Source organism: Oncorhynchus gorbuscha, linkage group LG15, assembly GCF_021184085.1.
Source record: "Oncorhynchus gorbuscha isolate QuinsamMale2020 ecotype Even-year linkage group LG15, OgorEven_v1.0, whole genome shotgun sequence".
Taxonomy (NCBI): domain Eukaryota; kingdom Metazoa; phylum Chordata; class Actinopteri; order Salmoniformes; family Salmonidae; genus Oncorhynchus; species Oncorhynchus gorbuscha.
Window position 1 is genome coordinate 32,074,343 of NC_060187.1, and position 19,494 is coordinate 32,093,836.

The 19,494-nt window shown below is 44.3% G+C and overlaps 1 protein-coding gene across 7 annotated transcripts in view; it reads left to right on the forward strand.

The window, feature by feature from the left end:
* Positions 1-17,422, forward strand: part of LOC123996936 (voltage-dependent R-type calcium channel subunit alpha-1E) — a 118,494-nt gene extending 101,072 nt beyond the window's left edge. For 5 of the 7 annotated variants that reach the window (XM_046300798.1, XM_046300800.1, XM_046300804.1 and 2 more), the window contains 22 exons: positions 630-726; positions 2,359-2,519; positions 2,697-2,834; positions 3,163-3,364; positions 3,840-4,004; positions 4,556-4,666; positions 4,776-4,856; positions 4,960-5,079; positions 5,376-5,441; positions 5,572-5,663; positions 5,752-5,914; positions 6,530-6,657; positions 7,799-7,895; positions 8,732-8,837; positions 8,967-9,074; positions 9,193-9,293; positions 9,393-9,499; positions 13,128-13,272; positions 15,175-15,303; positions 15,872-16,016; positions 16,261-16,442; positions 16,562-17,422. In XM_046300798.1, coding sequence (XP_046156754.1) covers positions 630-726; positions 2,359-2,519; positions 2,697-2,834; positions 3,163-3,364; positions 3,840-4,004; positions 4,556-4,666; positions 4,776-4,856; positions 4,960-5,079; positions 5,376-5,441; positions 5,572-5,663; positions 5,752-5,914; positions 6,530-6,657; positions 7,799-7,895; positions 8,732-8,837; positions 8,967-9,074; positions 9,193-9,293; positions 9,393-9,499; positions 13,128-13,272; positions 15,175-15,303; positions 15,872-16,016; positions 16,261-16,442; positions 16,562-17,113 — 3,196 coding nt within the window. In that variant the 3' untranslated portion in view covers positions 17,114-17,422. Of the gene's footprint in view, positions 1-629; positions 727-2,358; positions 2,520-2,696; positions 2,835-3,162; positions 3,365-3,839; positions 4,005-4,555; positions 4,667-4,775; positions 4,857-4,959; positions 5,080-5,375; positions 5,442-5,571; positions 5,664-5,751; positions 5,915-6,529; positions 6,658-6,968; positions 7,066-7,798; positions 7,896-8,731; positions 8,838-8,966; positions 9,075-9,192; positions 9,294-9,392; positions 9,500-13,127; positions 13,273-15,174; positions 15,304-15,871; positions 16,017-16,260; positions 16,443-16,561 lie in introns of all 7 variants that reach the window. The other 2 variants (XM_046300799.1, XM_046300802.1) reach the window with 2 other exon arrangements.
* Positions 17,423-19,494: the final 2,072 nt, after the last annotated feature.

Here is a 19,494-nt window from a genome sequence, read left to right on the forward strand (position 1 = left end):
CACGCAGCAAGTCAATGATCCCAAACACACAATCAAGTCTACATGAAAATGGTTCAAATGCAACAAATATTGAGATTTTGTAATGGCCTAGTCATTCCAGACCTAATCCCAATTGAGATATTGTGGCAGGACTTGAAACTAGCAGTTCCTGATTGAAAACCCACAAATGTCACCGAGTTAAAGCAGTTCTGCATACAAGAGTGGGCCACAATTTCTCCACAGCGATGTGAGAGACTGATCAACAACTACAGGAAGCATTTGGCTTCATTCATTGCGGCTAAAGGAGGCACAACCAGTTATTGAGTGTAAGGGGGCAACTACTTTTTCACACAGTGGAATTTGGTGTTGCATAACTTTACTAATTAAATAAATAAAGTAAGTGTACTTTTTTTGTGTTATTTGTGAACTCAGGTTCCCTTTATCTAATATTAGGTTTTGTTTGAAGATCTGATAACATTCAGTATCAAAAATATGAAAAACTGAGACAATCAGAAAAGGGGAAAATACTTTGGCACTGTATCTCTTTCTAATCCGAGATGTAAAGTACAGCAATACATCTCCTGTAATATGGTTAGCTCAGTGTTGGAGTGAGTTTATCAGGTCTTCATTCTATGTGTTTTTACTTGTAGAAATAATAAAGGACGGGACATCAAAACCATCAAGTCTCTTCGGGTCCTGCGTGTCCTGAGGCCCCTGAAGACCATCAAGAGACTACCGAAACTTAAGGTAACATTTTTCTCAGCAATTGCTTCCCATGTTAACAGTGCCTGCCCCAGTCAACAGTTGGAGGGATAGACTACAGGGCTGCTCTATCAGGCTGTTCAGGGTTTATCAAGGCTGCAGTACTGTCTATGTGTGTGGTATAACGGTATCAGGTCAGTAGCCACTGCCACACATCCATTTAGTCACACCTATTTCCACGTGAGGGTTTCCAGGCAGCAGAGAATCATCTAGAGAAAAGATTGATAGATGAGGTGATAAACCTGAGCGTTCGAGCATGAAAACATTTTGTCAAGACTGAATTTCCCAAACCTCACACATTCCATTTCTGCTGGTGGGGGGGGGGGGGGGAGTGTGTATCTGTCAAGGGGAATGAGGAAATGAGTCCGACTGATATCTGTGTAAGTGGACCAGGGAGTCAGTCAGTCAGCTGATACCAGACACACTGCAATCAATAGACCTGATTGGCCTGGGAATGGAAAGTGAAATAAAGATCTACTGGGTAATACAGTCCTCTTCCAATCACTCATGTAGCAACAACAGTTTGGGATCATATTGGACAAGTGTATGCTATTTATACCACTTGAGTTAGAAGTCAGCGTTAAGGGCCTCCCGAGTGGTGAAAAGGTCTAATAAAATCAAATCACATTTAATTGGTCACATAGACATAGTTAGCAGATGTTAATGTGAGTGTAGTGAAATGCTTGTGCTTCTAGTTCCGACAGTGCAGTAATATCTAACAAGTAACATAACACCACAACTACCTAATACACACAAATCTAAAGGAATGGAACAAGAATACATATATGGATGAGCGATTGCGAGCGGCATAGACAGGTGCAATAGATGCTATCAGATACAGTATATACATACAGAATGAGATGAGTAATGTAAGATATGTAAACATTATTAAAGTGGCCTTAGTTAAAGTGACTAGTGATCCATTTATTAAACTGGCCAATGATTTGAGTCTGTATGTAGGCAGCAGCCTCTCTGTGTTAGTGATGGCTGTTTAACAGTCTGATGGCCTTGAGATAGAAGCTGCTTTTCAGTCTCTCAGTCCCAGCTTTGATGAACATCTAAGGCACTGCATCGCATGTGCAGCCTGGGATCGAACCAGGATCTGTAGTGACGCAGCTGGCAGCAACTGGGAGACCCATGAGGCGGCACACAATTGGCCCAGCATCATCTGGGTTAGGGGAGGGTTTGACCGGCTGGGTCGTCCTTGTCCCATTGCGCTCTAGCGACTCCTGTGGAGGGCTGGCTGCAATGCACACTGACACGGTCACCAGGTGTACAATGTTTCCTCTGACACATTGGTGCAGCTGGCTTCCGGGTTAAGTGGGTTTTGTGTCAAGAGGCAGTGCAGCTTGGCGGGGTCCTGTTTCGGAGGACACACGGCTCTCGACCTTCGCCTCTCCTGAGTCCGTATGGGAGTTGCAGCGATGGAACAAGAATGTAACTAACAATTGGGGAGAAAAATGAGAAGAAAAAAATATATAAAAATAAAAGTCAGCCTCAACAAATCACTGGCTAACTGGACGAAAGCTGAACCCTCACAGTCTTAGTGTATCACTTTCTTTGACTCTCTTTTTCAATTGCATTCCCTCATGCTTCGTCCTCTGCCTGTGTGTGTAGGCAGTGTTTGACTGTGTGGTGACCTCTCTGAAGAACGTCTTCAACATCCTCATCGTCTACAAGCTCTTCATGTTCATCTTCGCCGTCATCGCTGTGCAGCTGTTCAAAGGGAAGTTTTTCTACTGCACAGACGGATCCAAAGACACAGAGAAGGACTGCCAGTAGGTGTCTGCTGAGCTGCCTGTATACGCTCATACACTGGGCCTTACAGAACACTAACATACTGTAGTTGTGGTGGATGGAGACCTATTGGAGACCTACAGTATGGTCATGTTTTTTACTGCTTCTTTGTCCACTGAATGTCTATTGTACACTGTGTGTCTGTCTCTTCCTTTCAGAGGCTTCTACATTGACTATGAAAAGGATAAAAAGGAAGTGAAGAGAAGGGATTGGAGGAGACATGACTTCCACTATGACAACATAGTCTGGGCCCTACTCACTCTGTTTACTGTCTCCACTGGGGAAGGCTGGCCACAGTAAGTCTCACTCTCTCCATACACACTTTCCACTACGTTACAACAGCACCTTGTGGACTAGTGGTTAGAGTGTCCTGCCTGAGATAGAAAGGTTGGGAGTTCGATCCCTAGCCGAGTCATACTAAAGACTGCAATAGATTAGCGTTCTGTCCACGGGGTGTATTTGTGCCTCACACTGCAGAAACAGGAGATAGGCTCCTATGAGCAGTTCCGACTCGCACAAGACGACTTTCTTTTACTATGTCACTACTGTACATAAGTTAGACTGAAGTATCTTTCAGAAAGTCCATTGCTGAGTACACTGTGGCCTGTCTGTGTGTCTGTCCAGGGTCCTGCAGCACTCTGTGGACGTGACAGAAGAGGACAGAGGTCCCAGCAGGGGCAACAGGATGGAGATGTCCATATTCTATGTCATCTACTTTGTGGTCTTTCCCTTCTTCTTCGTCAACATCTTTGTGGCTCTCATCATCATCACCTTCCAGGAGCAGGGAGACAAGATGATGGAGGAATGCAGCTTGGAGAAGAATGAGGTGATGGAGTCACACACACACACAAACACAGTGAATCATAAAACAAGCAAAATGGAACCTAGACATTCCTTTTTAACTGTAGACTTTCCAGTGATAATCTAGAACACACCAGCTCAGTGTATGTGTTATTGATATGGTTTGCTGGTGGAATGTAGCACACACATCAAAATGACCCCGTCTGCGCTTTTAGATTTAACTCGCTCAGTCTTGACAGGTTATTACACAGAGGAGCACACTGGCTCATGGAAAATGCCTGGTAAATATACAGGAATAGTGAGATTTCCCCTCCAGACTCACATAGTCTCTCCCACCAGGAATCCCTCAGTCAATATTGACCAGAATGTTCCCAGCAGTCCATACAGCAGTGTCTCTACTTCAAGGAGAAAATATAAGGACTTTCCCAGAGCTAACCGCTTCATGCTTATTCCCAACAAAGTGTTCTTCAACTTTCCTTTGTGTGTGTTTTCCCTTACAGAGGGCTTGCATTGACTTTGCCATAAGTGCCAAACCCCTGACCCGCTACATGCCTCAGAACAGGCAGACGTTCCAGTACCGCCTCTGGCACTTTGTGGTCTCCCCCTCCTTCGAATACACTGTGCTGGCCATGATTGCACTCAACACCATTGTCCTGATGATGAAGGTGTGGATAATGATCACATTCAAACAATACACTGAACTAATCCCATTTGTAAAGCAGAAGACTAGTCCCTGTGGTGCAGAAGGTATTATGGCGCCTGTAGCTGTAGCTGATTGGGGTTGTAAGATGCATGTCCCTCTACTCTGTGCTGTTCTCTAGCTAACGGTCTGGGTTTCTTCCATCCCCGTCCTTGTGAGCATTTCATTTATTCCAAGAAAAGGCCTTCAGTCAGACGGAAGGAGAGGATGACTCAGCCTCTATTAAATATTGATCTATATCCACCGGCTAGTATTTAACATGGCCTCGTTAACTCTGTCTGTACAACTCAGAGGAATGACTCCTTTTATAGCCTCAGCTTAATGTTACGCTATTTATGTATCAGAGGAAATCTGCTATGAACCTGTGGCTATAGATCTACAGTTGTATGGTGATTGAGCAAGATGGTCTGTGTTTAGGTTCATTGTGTTATTTTGGGTTGTCTGTGCATCCCAGTAATTTGGGGTCATTCCAATGGTGTTTAATAGTGTCTCTCTTTATCTCCTATATGGTGGTAGTATTACTCTGCCCCACCAGCATATGAGGCTGTGCTGAAACACCTGAACACAGCTTTCACTGTGCTCTTCTCTGTGGAGTGTGTCCTCAAGATCATGGCCTTTGGCTTTCTGGTGAGGAGCAAGTTAATGCCTTACTGTCCATGACATCATGATCTGATCCTGTTTGCAATGCTACTAACATCTACTGACTGAAGAATGGATGTGTTCCCCTCTTCTTCAGAACTACTTTCGAGACACTTGGAATATATTCGACTTCATCACAGTTTTGGGAAGCATCACAGAAATAGTGGTAGACTTGCAGGTAACAAAGCATTACGGAATATCAATCACTGGCTGATTGTGTTACCATTTCTATACAGTGCACTACTAATGAGCTGTAAACATACTCTCTCATCTCCCTGAAGTCAATTGAGACCTTCAACATGGGTTTCCTGAAGCTGTTCCGTGCAGCCAGACTGATCAAGCTGTTGAGGCAGGGTTACACCATCCGCATCCTGCTCTGGACCTTTGTCCAGTCCTTTAAGGTCAGCTCCACGCACAGTACAGTACAGCACTGGATAGGGACACTTAACATTGAAGGCAGGTGTGTGTGTGTGTGTGTGTGTGTGTGTGTGTGTGTGTGTGTGTGTGTGTGTGTGTGTGTGTGTGTGTGTGTGTGTGTGTGTGTGTGTGTGTGTGTGTGTGTGTGTGTGTGTGTGTGTGTGTGTGTGTGTGTGTGTGTGTGTGTGTGTGTGTGTGTGTGTGTGTGTGTGTGTGTGTGTGTGTGTGTGTGTGTGTGTAACGTCTGTTACTGTGTCATGACACAGGGTTTCTCTTTCAGGCTCTCCCCTACGTTTGTCTGCTCATTGCCATGCTCTTTTTCATATATGCAATCATCGGAATGCAGGTGAGGTGTTGCTCACACTCTTTATCTATTCTGCCACTTTCTAAGTCATTGCATGGTGTGAATCTGTCGTTTCTGTATGCAAGACTGAGTCAGGACATATCTCATGATATATGCCTGAATATTCCTCAAGGTTTTTGGAAACATCAGACTGGATGAGGAGACTCACATCAACCAACACAACAACTTCAAGACCTTTTTTGGTGCTCTGATGTTGCTATTCAGGTACAGTTGGATATCCTTCATGTGTCACACAGTGGCAAACCGGGGCTCATTTTCAGTCACTGAACGACACACCGCTGTCTGCCTGCAGGAGTGCCACGGGGGAGTCGTGGCAGGAGATCATGCTGTCATGTTTAGGGGGGCAGAAGTGTGAGCCAGACCCCTTAGCTCTAACATCAGACCACGAGGAGCGCTGTGGAACTGAGTTTGCCTACTTCTACTTTGTCTCCTTCATCTTCTTCAGTTCATTTCTGGTAAGAGTCCTACTCTGACTCCTACTGTCCTACTCTGACTCCTACTGTCCTACTCTGACTCCTACTGTCCTGCTCTAAAAGTCCTACTGTCCTACTCTAAGAGTCCATAAGAGGTCAGTCCTATTCAGGTGAAAAAGTCCTACTATCCTAACAGAAATCCTCTAGTCTGTAGAGGGGAATAACTGGAGAAGCGGCCACAAGAGTCTACTGTCCTACTCTGAAGGCAAAAAACACGACAGGAAGAGGTCTACTGTTCTAGGGACTTAATAGGGAAAGTCATACTGTCCTACTCTGAGTCCTACTGTCCTACTCTAAGAGACCTACTCTAAGAGTAATGCTGTCCTATTCTAAGAGTCCTACTGTACTACTCTAAGAGCCCTACTCTAAGAGTCCTACTGTCCTACTCTGAGTCCTACTGTCCTACTCTGAGTCCTACTCTCCTATTCTGAGTCCTACTCTCCTACTCTAAGAGGTATACTGTCCTACTCTAAGAGTTCTACTCTTACCAGAAATTAGCGGAAGAAGTTGAAGGAGACACCTACATGCATATATATTTCACTTTCATACACACATACTGTAGTTCCTTGTCTATGACCTCCTCTAATCACTGTTCAGATGCTGAATCTGTTTGTGGCTGTAATCATGGACAACTTTGAGTACCTCACCCGGGATTCCTCGATATTGGGGCCTCACCACCTGGATGAGTTTGTTCGTATCTGGGGTGAATATGACCGAGCTGCTTGGTAAGTCAGAGGCCCAACAGCAACACAACACATACAAAGTAGCATCACATATGTGAATTATTTACTATTTTACAGTTATTCTAATGTTACTCCCATCTACTTACAAAGACCACCATATAGCCCTAATGTCCAAAACATCTCATGATATGAAAAGTATTGCATATTTGGCTAATTGCTGTCCATTGTGTCCTGATGCTTTGCTTTCCAGGTTATTTATCTTAGGGCAATGCTGGCACTTTGGCTCTGGTAAACTTCAGCAAAGCTGAATCTCTATGTTCATTGTTAACTACATACATGTATGTTCTTTCCAGTGGAAGGATTCACTATAAGGAGATGTACAAAGTAGTACGCACTATTTCACCTCCCCTGGGCTTTGGAAAGTACTGCCCCTACAGGGTGGCCTACAAGGTTTGGCTCCCCCACCACTATCCCTCGCTCCCTCAACCCCTTCTTACGTTGGGATCCTTGCTCTGCCCCCCGCCCCCTCCATTCCTCTCTACCAGTTACTAATACTGCTCTATGGCCTGCTTGCACTGCTTCAGGAGGCCAGCTCTGGCTCTGCACCAGGCCAAAGAATGACTGGGCTATGGCTTCAGGATACAAAGAGATGGGTGTTCCTCCTACATACAGAACAGTATGCACTTCATTCTGTAGATGCAGAGCAATGAGCTATTGGAAAATGTAGTGTAAAGTTAACAACTACACAAAATCAGTTTTCTGTGATACCCTGGCTCTCTGTGCCTGGTTGGATCTGGTACCTCTGGGTTAGCTGACTGGTCCTAGAAGGATGAAAAGTGTTATGGTGGTGACTTCATTTCCTACTGTAAGTCCCCCCCCCCCTGACAAGTGTCAGCAGTACAGGTTTAGGATGTGATGTAAGTATCTGCCAGATCCACAGAGGACCCTACTGTCATTCCTTTGGTCATGTTAGATTTCTTCTGCTCCCTCTTTTCTGTGCCAGGTCTGCATAGAAAGACCACAACCTGATCTTATCATTTTCCTCTTTCTGTGTAATGCCATTGAATAACCCTCTTTCTGATATCTCTTCCCTCTTACATATTCCTTTCTTCCTCCATTCCTTGGGAATGCCTCCCTTGCCCTTCCTCCTCGTCATCTGCCTTGCTCCCTGCCTCCTCCCCAGCGGGCGTATTCATTACACTGACATGTATGAAATGCTGACCCTCATGTCGCCACCTCTAGGCCTCGGCAAGAAATGTCCATCCAAAGTGGCTTATAAGGTAGACCAAATGCAGACAGGCAAAGTTTCTATGTTAGGTCAATGGAGACGGCAAACTAAAACCTTGCTCTCTGTCATACCGGATCATCCCAATTCCAAATGAAGTGTGGGAAATGGCTGTTGTCTGTCGTATCGTAATGTGTCGCTTGTTCAACTGTAAGATAATCTACAATGGTGTTTTTTGATTGGTGGATGACAATACGTACAGTAAAAAGGAATAAGCATTGTGCTTTGGTGTTTTCTTTTTTTCTATTGGTTTGCATCTTGGCAGAGAACTGACTGAGTAATTAATTGATGTTTTGTGTGTTAAGAGATGTCTGTGGAGTAAATGGCTTTTACAGTCAGTAAGAATGCAGCTGTTTTGAAACGGGTGCATAAACCTGACATATACTTCATAGAGCCACACTGTACAGTGTCAGAATGTCATACAATCTTCCTCAATCAGTGTTTCTTGATTACTTCCTATAAGTATATGCATGTGCCTTCTGCCCTTGCACTCTGTTGCTTTTTTTCACATATCATTTCCCTGTCATTTATTTTGTGATATGTGTGCATGTGCAATGACAGAGATGCTCTCCTCTTTGTACATGCTGTGTTGTGAGAGTCTCTTGACTGTTCTTACTATGTCATTCTTATTAGAGTATTGTCTTATCACATGTGTTTTTATCCTTATATTGTAAGTTTAGCTTAAACAGTGAAAACATATTATCAAGTAGAGACTTGAGTACTACATTAAGACTGCAAATGGCTAGCTCCTCCCATTTGCATCATGTTGTCTCCTGTTTGATGAGATATATTTCCTGCTTCCCCCTCTGTCCCTTCCATGGACACCCTCAGAGGCTGGTGCTAATGAACATGCCTGTGGATGAAGAGATGTCGGTTCACTTCACCTCCACCCTCATGGCCCTGATCCGAACCGCCCTCGAGGTGAAGATAGCCAGAGGTCAGGCGCTAGCTAACATGCTATATACTTAGTATAGCCTTGTTGTTTTTCTCTACATTCTCCACACACTGTTGATCAATTTCCTCCATAAGTTGCATGCTTGATCTGCTGTTGTTGTGGTGGTTCCAGGAGGGGAGGACCGAGGTCAGATGGATTCAGATCTACAGAAGGAGATAAGTGTCATTTGGTCACACCTTTCACAGAAGACCCTGGACCTGCTCGTCCCCATCCACAAAGGTGACAGTCAGAATGTATGATCCCACTGGCATTAGTCAATGTAATTGAACTATTTACTCTAGGAGTTATGAATTTGAAAGAATTTCAAATTAGTGACATTATGCCAATGGTCTTCCAGCCAGTCATATGACCATTGGGAAGATCTATGCAGCCATGATGATCATGGACTACTACAAGCAGAGCAAAGCCAAGAAGCTCAGGCAACAACTGGAGGAGCAGGTATATACCTCTATGTACAGTATAGTTAGGAAACCACCTCCTCTTAACAGTAGTTTGCATACTCTCATACTGTACCTGTTTCATCTTCACCCACTATAGAAACACGCTCCCATGTTCCAGCGTATGGACGCGTCCTCTCTGCCTCAAGAGATCCTCTGCAGTGCCAAAGCCCTCCCTTTCCTGCCCCACAGCCCTGGATCTGCCCTGTAAATATGTTATTTTACTCATGAATAGGGCTGTTGCGGTGACCGTATTACTCCCACACCGGCAGTCATTAGTCATGACCGCAGTAAAATTCCACGTGACCGCTACCCGTCCCTGTCGCGGGATCATTTTCGTCAGCAACCGCTGAATAGCATAGCGCAACAGTCAAATAATATTACTAAAGAATATGAATATTCATGAAATCACAAGTGCAATATTGCAAAACACAGTTTAGCCTTTTGGTAATCCACCTGTCGTCTCAGATTTTGAAATTATGCTTTACAGCGAAAGCAATCCAAGCGTTTTGTGTAAATGTATCGATAGCCTAGCATAGCATTATGTACACTTAGCATCAGGAAGCTTGGTCACGAAAATCAGAAAAGCAATCAAATTAACCGTTTACATTTGATGATCTTCGGATGTTTTCACTCAGGAGACTCCCAGTTACACAACAAATTTTCCTTTTGTTCCATAAAGATGATTTTATACCCAAAATACAGACATTTGTTTGTCGCTTTATGTTCAGAAATCCACAGGAAAGAGAGGTCACGTCAACTCAGACGGAAATTCCAAATAGTCTTCATAATGTCCACAGAAACATGTCAAACGTTTTTTATAATCATTCCTCAGGTAGTTTTTAAAATATATATTCGATAATATATCAACCGAGTGTGTAGGTCTTTCAATAACAGTGGGAGGAACAATGGAACATCTCTGTAGCGCAAAAACTCACTCTGAGAGCCCCCACCTATCCACTTACGCAATGTGATCTTTCACGCTCATTTTTCAAAATAAAAGCCTGAAACTATGTCTAAAGACTGTTGACACCTTAGGGACGCCAGAGAAAAAGGAATCTGGTTGATATCCCTTTAAATGGAGGATAGGTATGCAAAGGAACAGAAGGGTTTCAAAATAAGAGGCACTTCCTGATTGGATTTTCCTCAGGGTTTCGCCTGCAATATCAGTTCTGTTATACTCACAGACAATATTTTGACAGTTTTGGAAACTTAGAGTGTTTTATATTCTAATCTGTCAATTATATGCATATTCTAGCATCTGGTCCTGAGAAATAGGCCATTTACTTTGGGAACGTTATTTTTCCAAACATAAAAATAGTGCCCCCTAGCTTCAAAAGATTAAGTTATGGTAATCACCTCTTCTGCACTCTGGACATGCTTTGATAGTACCCAACTTGCTAACTACCATCAGGTCCTACTGGCCTGGTACTCAGGGCCCTCTAACATCATTGCAAATGCAATTTAAAATCACAACAAACACTTATCATCAAAACAGTATAGTGCTTTTAAAACTGACTTCACTGTGATGATCAGTTTGAAGACAGAAGTTCAACAGCAGTTTGCATTAATTGTAAAACATGGTAGTTGTGGATGTTATTTCAAAGCCTAATACAATGACATGGACAGTGCTTTCTTAGGTGATGATTCATTCAAAACACCTATACACATATTAGAGCATATACATGTGCATAGACTTATGTGCTCAAGCCTGGGGAAAAAACGGAATAAAATTATGATTGTGCGGTTATACAATACATAGCCTACCACATATTGCCCATGGCAGAAAAACATAAAACAAAACTGATTTAAAATGTCTGATGCATAATTGGTCTGGCCTATTCTTTAAAATTAAACAAATGAGAGTAATTGCCTTTGAGAGTGGTGGACTGTATTATTATGCACACTGGATGGACTGGTTACCTTATGCTCTGCTCCAAAATGTCTATCCATGATTCTGGTAGAGAGCCCTAGGCGATGCTGTTGTTTCATTGTGCAGGGCAGGTAGCTTACAGGTAGCCTACAATTAAAGTGAATTTGTATTTGATTTTGAATAGCCTAGTAATAGGGATTTAACAAAAATATTTGTATAATGAATTGGGTGGCACATTAACTTTTAGCTACAGAATCTCTCACCACCGTGCGTTTCCATCTCCTCCTCTCTCCTTTATTCCTTTCTCAAGCATGCAGAGGGGCTGTCAACAGTTCAGTGAAATATGTTTTGTTTGCGAAAACATGTTACTATTGATGTTCCCGAACAGATTTCATTCACTTGGTATCCCAAATCAAGCACTGGGTAGCTGCAGGAATAGGGTTGGATAGCCCATTGCATGCAGAGTTTGGGCGGAATATCACCTGTCACACAGCAAGCGCATGCTCCTCAAACAGTGATGCATGGAGTGAAATAAGTTTACTTATATGTATTTCTCAGCTGCTCATATTAAGCATAGCTCCGCTATAAAACCAAAGTAGCCTACCGGACCAGCGGGAAAGCACAGAGCCTCCATTCGCTATTCCAGTGCATATAGATGACATGTATTTTTATCATGTCCTTGTTCCTGCCCATTTGATAATGGGCCATTCTAAATCCGAACTCATTTTACATATTAGTAAAGACAAGATTATATTGCTTATAGCCGCATCATGCAGCCTATATATGTTTTCATTTCTAAGACATTTTAAGGTTTGTATCATTCACAACTAAAGTAGCCAAATAACTCTAAATCTTGTGTATTGGAGGACCTGTTTCAAATGATTTTTATGCTCCGGAATGTTAAAAATATCCTATTTTATTCAGCTAGTTCAATTATATTCTTCTTACTATAAAATCAGATAAAATAATGGAACAGGACTTATAAGCATATCTTGTAAGCTAAATGAACAAGCCTACAGCTTATGGCGCACAGCCAGATAACATACAGTCATGGCCGTTGCTGGAAGAAGACCAAGGCGCAGCGTGGTGAGTGTACATTTTCCTTTTTATTTCAAAATGTCGCCAACAAAACAACAAACGAAAAAACTACCGTGAAGCTTACAGGGCATTAGTGTCACAAACCAAGTTAACTACCCACAACGAAAGGAGGGAAAAAGGGCTACCTAAGTATGGTTCCCAATCAGAGACAACGATAGACAGCTGTCCCTGATTGAGAACCATACCCGGCCAAAACAAAGAAACACAAAATCATAGAAAACAAAACATAGAATGTCCACCCCAAATCACACCCTGACCAAACCAAATAGAGACATAAAAAGGCTCTCTAAGGTCAGGACGTGACAGAGTCGGCCTACTCCTATTCTGTTTTCTTCGTATCATAATGTTTCTTTAGACTTGACTAAAATATATAATGGAATTATTGTGAAGGTGTATATTAAATTGATTTATTATACTTTTTAAATGTAGATGTTCATCGGCAGCTTGTATGCCACTCATATGCGTGGAGGGCTGGAGATGCTAAACATGTTTACATTAATTAACGGTCAATTACAGTGAGACCGACAGTCTTTTTACATCGACATTTTAGTTATTTAGCAGACTTACAGTAGTGAGTGCATACCTTTTCATAATTTGATTCTCCTTTTTTCCCCCCGTACTGGTCCCTCATGGGAAATGAACCCACAACCTTGGCGTTTCAAGAGCCACGCTTTACCAACTGAGCCACAATAACCAGCTGCATGATAATAACCGTCTGACAAAATGTCATGACCGTCACAGCCCTACTCCTGAAGTCCCCAATCCTGTGTGTGCGTGCCTGTAGATGGAGTTAATAGATATGTGTTCATCCTAGATAGGCATGCCTCTCTGAGCGTCTGTCTGGCTTCCTATCTGTTCCATCAGGACCAGAGGAGGATTTGTGGCCTTGAGTCCCATATCTCCTCAGGAGATGTTCATGCAGCCAATGTCCCAGGACCTAGAGGACAGAGAGGAGGACTACCACAACTATCACCACCACCACCTGCTCCACCACCAGCTCCACACACTGGTAAGGACTTGGTCTCAAGTACTGTAACACCCCCATGAACACACTCACCCAACGCACTATAATCAAATCAAAATCAAATCAAAGATGATTCATCACGTGCACAGTTTACAGCAGGTATAAATGGTGCAGTGAAATGCTTACTTGCAAGCTCCCTCAACCAAGCAGTACAATACATGTCACATTGTATTTTATATGTATGTATTACTGTGTTACACACTTAATGGGGAAATAATTGTGTTATAATTACAAACATAATGCATGAGTAGACTTTTGATGGGTAAACCTCCAGTGAGATAGGATGGAGTGAGAAGGGTTGCATTATGGTCTGGTAGGCTGTGGTTGTGATCCAGAGAGATGGGGAGGAGAGGAGTGGGGGTTGAGGCTGTCTCTCCCAGGAGAGGCAGCGTCTGACTGGACTCACTCTGACTCATCCACTCCCCTATCCATCTCTTTGTCACTGTCCAGCCAATTAGCAGTCTCTGTCCACCAATTGTTACCCAAGAGGCCCGGCCCAATCAATATTCGGTATTTTGACGCTAGTTGATTAGTGGGGTGGAGTTGGTTGGGGGGTGGTTGTGGGAGGGTGTTGATTTGTGATTTGTGTTGAAATATTTGATGTATGGTGCCAGTATATTCTGATTCATCATCAAACTCTTGTCTGAAACAACATTGTAAAAAGCATTGCTGTTGATCAGACTGTCATCATAGCAATTAGACCCAGAACAGATTGGTCACTCATTTGTGAGTCATGCACACTCTTACCTTACACGCAAAGCCATTCAAACACACACCTACTTTAGTTAACTCTACACAGTCCAAGCCAGTTCTATCTAGCAGAGCTGGATTGCAGTCGATGATACAGCTGTCTGGCCCCTTCTGTGTCATTCTCAACTTCACCATGGCAATGTCTCACCATGCTCTTCACTCCACACAGTGTCCCTTGTTTAAGGCATTTATCACTACTCACCCATTTCTTTGAATGGTATCATAATTTCTCCGCCATAGGCTTTGATGAACCATGCGTATTATGCTTATTTTGCAAGATTGTTGTGATTCTGCTGAGTTTTGGCACTGTGGGGAGTGTGACTTTGACGACATGAAAGCGTGTGACTTTCTGTAAGTGTGTGAATGGAACAGGGACTGAGACGGCGGCTTGTCTCTGGTAGTTTGATGTCAGCCCTCTTCTCATGGTTTTGTGGTTTAATTATGCTGTGTTGGTATTTGGCACCTTTGTCATCAACAGAGCTATATGCCATATGGCACTCCCATCCATCTCTCTGTTCTTTGAGCAGCTGTACCAAGTTCTGTTGGAGGATACTGCTCATATTTCGTGGTTATGGTTTCTCAGCTCTTCTCAGCTCTTTAGTGAAGAGTGGGGCATTTTGGTTTCCTATGCCTGCATGCCTGTGACTGGTTCTTGCCTCCGCTTCATGGCTTTCAGTTATTCAAGCTCCATTTTAAGCTTTAAGCCGTTGTTGCGCATGTAGACACCGCCCCCTTCCTTCCTTCCTTCCTTCAGCCCCTCCTATCTGCCCTGCCCCGCCTGGTTGTCAGCCCCTCGTTGACAGTGGTACTCCTACCCACAGTACTTCTGAGCACTCCAGACAGTCACCACTCACACAGGTTCACAATGGATAATGAAAAATTAATACATTACACTGCCAACACACAGTGCTTTGGCTGCCGTTGTGCTCAGCCAGTGCTTTTAATCTGAGTAAATAGGGTGTACGGCTATTCGATAGCAATACTGTACAAAATCTCAGTCAGCATACTACATCTGCTTGTTACGTGTTGGTACAGTAGCCCTCTGCTGGTCCCCTGACGTCATTGCTGCCAACTCTGTTTTCACACATTAGAACTCTGCTGTGTTTCTCTCTCCTCCTTCTTTCTCTGACTATATAGGTTCCGGAGCGCAAAGAGTTTAACCGCAACCTTTGCCCCACTAACAGGCAGGATGCCCCACTCAGGGCGCCCGGGCGGGCAGTCTCTATCCGAGCCTCCTCTATGCCTCGGCTGGCTGTAGACACACAGGTACCTGTTACTGTATAGCCCCTCACCTCCCCTCCTCTACCCATGAGGCCTCAGAGAGAACAGGACCCAGGCAGACAGCCTCTGTGGGGGCTTCAGAGGGACTGAACACTGGAGCAGTGCAGCCACATATATACAGCAATCAGCCATGAAGTGGAGGAGGATTGGGTGTTAACTAGGTTGCTACAGTATATACATCTGATTTCAGCTGCTACCTTCAATGGTTGTTGACAGTGTGGATGGCGTACTTTGATGGTTTCTAGTTCATCCTTGCGTGGCAAACATGTCAGTGTGCCATGTGTCCCAAACGTTGTATTTTTAGTCCATGGTAATATGGATAGGAAGTGGCTTTGGGTCCTCGAAAAGCACAATATAAATACCACGTGTTAAACATGGAATGTGTGTTGTGGATGAGAGAAAGTCTTCTGCTCAGAACTCAGATTAGAACTCCACACACTTTCTACCCTCTCACATTCTCTCAACCAAATGTATATGTGTGTATATGTCTGTATATCTATATATGTGTGTGTGTCTACTGTATGTGTGTATGTGTTTATCTGTTTGTGTGTAGGTGGGGACAGACAGCAGCAAATCAATGAAGCGCTCCTTCTCCACTATTGGGGATCAATGTGTGAATGGCCTGTGGCAGGAGGAGTACTCTCTGAAGAGGGTCAGTCCTGACCGTCTGAACAGACCACGACAGAGGAGCATCAGAGGTATACTACACACAGTAACAGTCAGCCACTGAGTTTACATGGCATCTTTTCCTTCACTCTGGTTAAAGCTGGAATGTTTTCAATATGCCTCTGCTTAGGGTCCATTCACTGATCCTGACCCCTTTCATACTTTAAAACCATTGAAGAACAGTGGAAGCTATCAGTTTCAGATGCCCCCTGATGGCTGTGTATTTACTATACTGTGTTCCTCTTCATAGCTCCCCTCTCTCCCGCTGCCTCTCAGGAATCAGGTGCAACCTCAGGGAACCAGTGGATCATGAGCGGGGGCGCTCCAAAGAGAGGCGTCACCTGCTGTCTCCCGACGTGTCCCGCTGCAACTCTGAGGAGCGGAGCCAGGACCCGTCACAAGAACGCAAGCAGTCCCGTTCCCCCAGTGAGGGACGCACACATGCCCTCCACAGACAGGTGAGTGTTCTCTCAACGGCCCTGAGCCTATTATTATTCAATTCCTGGCTTTATCTATCAAACACTGTCCCTACTACCATTGAAGCTTGGTTTATGTGTGAGGTCTCTACTCTCTGCAGGGCAACACTTCAGGCAGCCCAGACCTGTCCAGCATACCCCGCGGCCGGCGCCAGCTCCCCCAGACGCCCTTGCGGCCACGCCCTCACATCTCCTACTCCCCCCTGGTGTGCCGAGCCCACCTCTCCCCCCCTGCTGCCAGTGAGGGCAGAGCCCGGCCCCAGGAGGCCCCCGGAGAGATGGAGGATCCCTCGTTGCGGGAGGAGGGGGAAAGGCTAGCCCCAGAGTCAGGAGCGGGGCTGGGAATAGGGGTGGGTGGCCCAGGGTTAGGGGTCAGTCACCCGCACCCCTCACCTCACCGGTACATCTCGGAGCCGTACCTGACCCTGCACGAAGAGTTACACAGCCCAGACTCCTCAGGCCTGGATGAGACTCTGACCTTCGAGGCGGCCATTGCAACCAGTCTGGGCCGGGCCAACACCATCAGCTCTGCCCCCCAGCTCAGACACAACTGGCAGGTCCCCAACGGACACTTCCATAAACGCCTGGGTCAGGCCAGCTCTGTGGTTGCCTGCGAGCTCTTGAGTGACACGGACGAGGATGACCGCTGTTAGGGCCGGGACTTGTAGAAGAAGAGCAGGAAGATGGACAGCAAAACTGGGTATCAGAAAGACAGGGGTCCTCAGTTTGAAGCACACTGTCAGGTCGTGTACTGAGTGTGCATCTGTACGTGTGTGTATCTGCACTCTTAGAAAAAAGGGTTCCAAATGAGTTCTTCAGCTGGCTCCCGAGTAACGCAGCAGCCTAAGGCATTGCATCTCAGTGCTAGAGGCGTCACTACAGACCTTTGTTTGATCCTGGTTTGATCCCGGGCTGTATCACAGCCGGCCGTGATCGGGAGTCCCATAGGGCGGCGCACAATTGGCCCAGCGCCGTCCCGGAGGATTTGGCCGGGGTAAGCTGTCATTGTAAATAAGAATTTGTTCTTAACTGACATGCCTAGTTAAATAAAGGTTCAATAGGATAACCCTTTTTAGTTCCAGGGGGGAACCCTTTTGGGTTCCAGGTAGAACCCTTTTGGGTTCCATGTAAAACCCTCTGTGGAAAGGGTTCTACATGGAACCCAAAAGCATTCTACCTGGAACCAAAAAGGGTTCTTTAAAGGTTCTAGAAAGCACCTTCTTTTCTAAGAGTGTGTGTTTGTAGGAGTGCAATATGTTTGTCAAATCAACAAGACAATGAAGATATGAGGACTGCTGGCGTACAGTGCAAACGTTCACCAGTTGCATTTTGATTAATAACAAAGTTGAATAACTCAAGATGTAAAGAATGTTTCCTCACTTCTTAGACCTATGAAACAGAGTACGTATGTGTTCAGTACAGTGTGTAGCAGAAAAATAGTATGTGGCACTGAAGTATCAGGAATGTATTGAAATTGTGCTCTTTTCCTCCTGTAAGATCAGAAGTTCTCAGTTATTCGATCTTTATTGATCATGACACAGTGGTAGGTGTGTAGGGATCTGAAGCAGACATTGGTTGTCACAGACACTGTTTTAAAACAACTCTCCTCTCTCATTTCACACTACATCAATGGGGTATTTCTCAGGCAGTGAAGTGAATGGTTCCGTGTCAGTCAGCCAATGGGGAAGAAGGTGTCACAACAGAAATGACCGTATGCACCAGTTAACTCACCGATCGTGAGCTCTCACCTGAGAACAAAAAAGGTTGTTGAACAAAGTGAGAGGAAAGGCCTTTCCATTTGTTGTAATGTTCTCTCCAGTAGATATGACGATCTAGACGAGACAAGGACCTGACCTTTCCCTGATAGATGCTGTACATTTCCAGAGCTCTGGTGCTTTGATCCCTCTAAAGTCAGGTGTTCCAGCGTCATTTCATGTCAATGCTCTAGTTGTCATTTTCAGCCTAAATATGTTGGGTACTTGTGTGCTCTTCAGTGTGTCTCTGGACAGAGGACCCTCTTCCCTGCTTTTGTCTGTCACTGTCACCTCACTGGATTACGCATGATGTCCACTGTGAGGCCCTGGATGAGGTCCAGCCCTGAACTATAGACCCTCACTGGACAGCAGCAAAACTGGCCTCTTGTACAGAACAATATAGAAACAACAGACATAGCATGTCCATGTGCTGGATACTACTGAAAAATATAGTCTACAAAGCCAATTGTCCTGTAAATAGAATCAAGTGTCTTGAGGATGTGTTGCCTTTTATGTCATTATGAATACTATCTGTCCTTTGATGCAAATTATTTCAATATGGATGTGTTTATGGATGATTCCTAACTATGATTTATTTGTAAGTTAACTCCCATGGTACTCTGAAAGCTGACTGAGTCAATTTTTGCCAACAGGTTTTACAGTGCTGTATAAAAAGAGAGTTTTCCCTGATACAGCTCTTTGTTGTAGCAACATGATCGTGATGGTGATGGCGATGATGACGGTTATGGGGATAGTGATGATGATGGTTATGGTGATAGTGATGATGATGGTGATGATGGTTATGGTGATAGTGATAAAATGTGCCTGCCTGTGAGTAGGGCGACTCAGAGCAGTTGATGGATCCATGTGCACTCAGTGGTGTTCTCTCTCTCATCAGACCCCAACAGAATGATGTTTACATTTTGAACAGTGATTGTCACCAAAAAGAGAGCTTATATTATATCATGTGCTGTGTTGTAATTTGTTTTGTTGACATGTTTCTGAAATGTGAACAGGACGTATTTGGTCCGATGTTCTGCTGGCCTATATGGGCCCACTGCTGTGTGAAACATGATGAGTTTTATGTTGCTTCTGAATTTCTGGTATAGAAAAGCGTTCTGGTATATATGTAGTATATATAAATAAATACATGTCTAATTTAATGGATTGTTTATACTATATTTCAATCTAGATGCCTGTATGACTTTGACAAAAACAATTTGCATATCAGTGTTGTGGCAGAACAGAGGGTTTGGTCAAGACGTTTACACAGATCAGAC